This window comes from Electrophorus electricus, chromosome 3 (genome assembly GCF_041902795.1).
Source record: "Electrophorus electricus isolate QZ-2024a chromosome 3, ASM4190279v1, whole genome shotgun sequence".
Lineage (NCBI taxonomy): Eukaryota > Metazoa > Chordata > Actinopteri > Gymnotiformes > Gymnotidae > Electrophorus > Electrophorus electricus.
This window is the reverse complement of record NC_137499.1, coordinates 38,026,991-38,029,490: the sequence shown is the minus strand read 5'-3', so window position 1 is coordinate 38,029,490 and position 2,500 is coordinate 38,026,991. Positions and strand designations below refer to the sequence as shown.

The window sequence follows — 2,500 nt, the reverse complement described above, 5'->3', positions numbered from 1 at the left end:
TCTCGGGCCAGGGCCACGCCCACCCGCAGGGCTCCCAGCACGGACACCACGGCCCGGGCTCCGCCCTCACGGGCTCGCCCTCTGCCATCCTGGAGCGGCGCGACGTCAAGCCCGACGAGGATGTAGCAGGAAAGGGTGTGGTCCTGCTGAAGGCGGAGGGCCTGTACGCCGACCCCTACGGCCTGGTGCACGAGGGCCGGCTCAGTGTGGCCTCCTCGGGCGACCCGTTCGGGTTTCCGGCGCCGGCCGGCCTGTACCGGCGAGGATCGGTGCGTTCCCTCAGTACCTACTCGGCGGCGGCGCTGCAGGCCGACTTGGAGGAGCCGCTCTACAAACCCGGGGCGGGGATGTACTCGGACGGCTACGGTCCAGCCTCCACGCTGGCCTTCCGCCTCCCGCCCTCGTCCCCGCAGAAGGTTCCGGACGTGCAGCTACGCGACAGGGACTCGTACTCCAACACACCCAGCAGGGGCTCGCCCGTCCGGCAGAGCTTCCGCAAGGACTCGGCCTCCTCGTCCGTGTTTGTCGAGAGCCCCAAGTCCCGGCCGGGCTCCAGCTCCGAGCCACTGGGAGGTGACATGGGAAGGGGCGCACCCGGGTTTGGGTCGGCGCTGGTGGGCAGTGAGACGGACACGAGGTAAGAAGTGGTGGTGTGTGTGTGTGTGTGTGTGTGTGTCTGTGTGTGTCTGTGTGTGTGTGTGTGAACATCTGTGTATATTTCTGAGATTGAATATGTGGACATATGTATGTGTATATACACACTGGATATTCTTTGTGTGTGTGTGTGTGTGTGTCTGTGTGTGTGTGTCTGTGTGTGTGTGTCTGTGTGTGTGTGTCTGTGTGTGTGTGTGTGTGTGTGTGTGTGTGTGTGTGTGAACATCTGTGTATATTTCTGAGATTGAATATGTGGACATATGTATGTGTATATACACACTGTATATTCTTTGTGTGTGTGTGTGTGTGTGTGTGTGTGGTGTGTGTGTGTGTGCTGATGGTTTGCCTCTGTTAGCAGGGATCGTATGGAGGCGATGGAGAAGCAAATAGCCAGTCTCACTGGCCTGGTCCAGAGTGTTCTCACTAGAGCTCCAGATAGTGACAGCACGTAAGGCACACACACACACACACACACACACACACACTCTCATACACACACACACACACACACACACACACACACACAGATCCACTAGGGAGTGTCGGCCTCAGATGCCTCAGTCCTTCAGCTGTTTAGCACAAAGCATTACATATCTCCACCACAGCCAGTGTGTGATTGTCTTAACTCCGCCTCCACTCCCATATAGCAGAGTGGGACTCCCTTAACTCCGCCTCCACGCCCATGCAGCAATGCGGGACTGCCTTAACCCCGCCTCCACTCCCGTGCAGCAGTGCGGGACTGCCTTAACTCCGCCTCCACTCCCGTGCAGCAGTGCGGGACAGCCTTAACTCCGCCTTCACTCCCGTGCAGCGATGAGGGTCCACCTTCACCTCACACTCAGCAGTGCTTCCAGGCTGTTCTGTGTGCCTGCTGTAGTTTGCTTCTGCTCAGCCATCGTGTGTATTCCACTGCTTCCCATGTGCTGGCGTCCTCCCTCCCTGAGCAGGGCTGTGTTCTGCGCTCTTTCTGTGGACTGTTGTCTCTGGAGTGTGCTGTGGCATTGCTGGCGTCCCTCTGCTTTCGTCCTGTGTGTGTGTGTGTGTGTGCATTCATGTCGATGGACACTTTCATTCATAAAAAAACCATCAGCACTAGCACTGATTAGGAAGACCAACCCTGAGAGCACATAGACCAACACTGAGAGCACATAGACCAACACTGACAGCATATAGACAAACACAGAGCATATAGATCAAGACTGAGAGCATACAGATCAAGACTGAGAGCATACAGATCAACACAGAGCATATAGACCAACACTTACAGCATATAGACCAACACAGAGCATATAGACCAACACAGAGCATATAGACCAACACAGAGTATATAGACCAACACTGAGAGCATATAGACCAACACAGAGAATATAGACCAACACTGATTGTATAGACCAACACAGAGCATATAGACCAATATTGACAGCATATAAACCAACACTGAGAGCATATAGACCAAGACTGAGAATATAGACCAACACTGAGAGCACATAGACCAACAATGAGAGCATGTAGACCTAAACCACTGCAGATCAGACAAAGCTAATTTTAGCAGTTTTAGCTCACTATCACTGTCTAAGATAATAATGCTGTAGTGATATGTTAGTTATTTAGTTTGTTTAGTGGCAGGGTTGTTGTGTAGGGGCTGTAGTGTTAGCACCATGTTCAGTACTATGATAATGGACTAGTAGCAGTGTTCCTGGCAGTTGAAGGTTTCTGTAATAGCACAAAAGGCGGTCAGCATGAGCCAAACACACACCAGTGACGTCCAACACTGGCAGCCGGCTTTAGGATGTAAAAAAAACCCAACAACCAAGGAGTCAAACATGAGTCGTTTTTGGAGTACAGC

General features: G+C 53.1%; 1 protein-coding gene across 16 annotated transcripts in view; it reads left to right on the top strand.

Annotated features, from left to right (window-relative positions):
- Window positions 1-2,500, top strand: part of srcin1a (SRC kinase signaling inhibitor 1a) — a 111,249-nt gene that overhangs the window by 81,548 nt on the left and 27,201 nt on the right. For 13 of the 16 annotated variants that reach the window (XM_081711445.1, XM_035523731.2, XM_081711449.1 and 10 more), the window contains 2 exons: window positions 1-637; window positions 1,010-1,102. The exon at window positions 1-637 is cut by the window's left edge and continues 133 nt beyond it. In XM_081711445.1, coding sequence (XP_081567571.1) covers window positions 1-637; window positions 1,010-1,102 — 730 coding nt within the window. The remainder of the gene's footprint in view (window positions 638-1,009; window positions 1,103-2,500) is intronic. The other 3 variants (XM_081711437.1, XM_081711444.1, XM_081711442.1) reach the window with 1 other exon arrangement.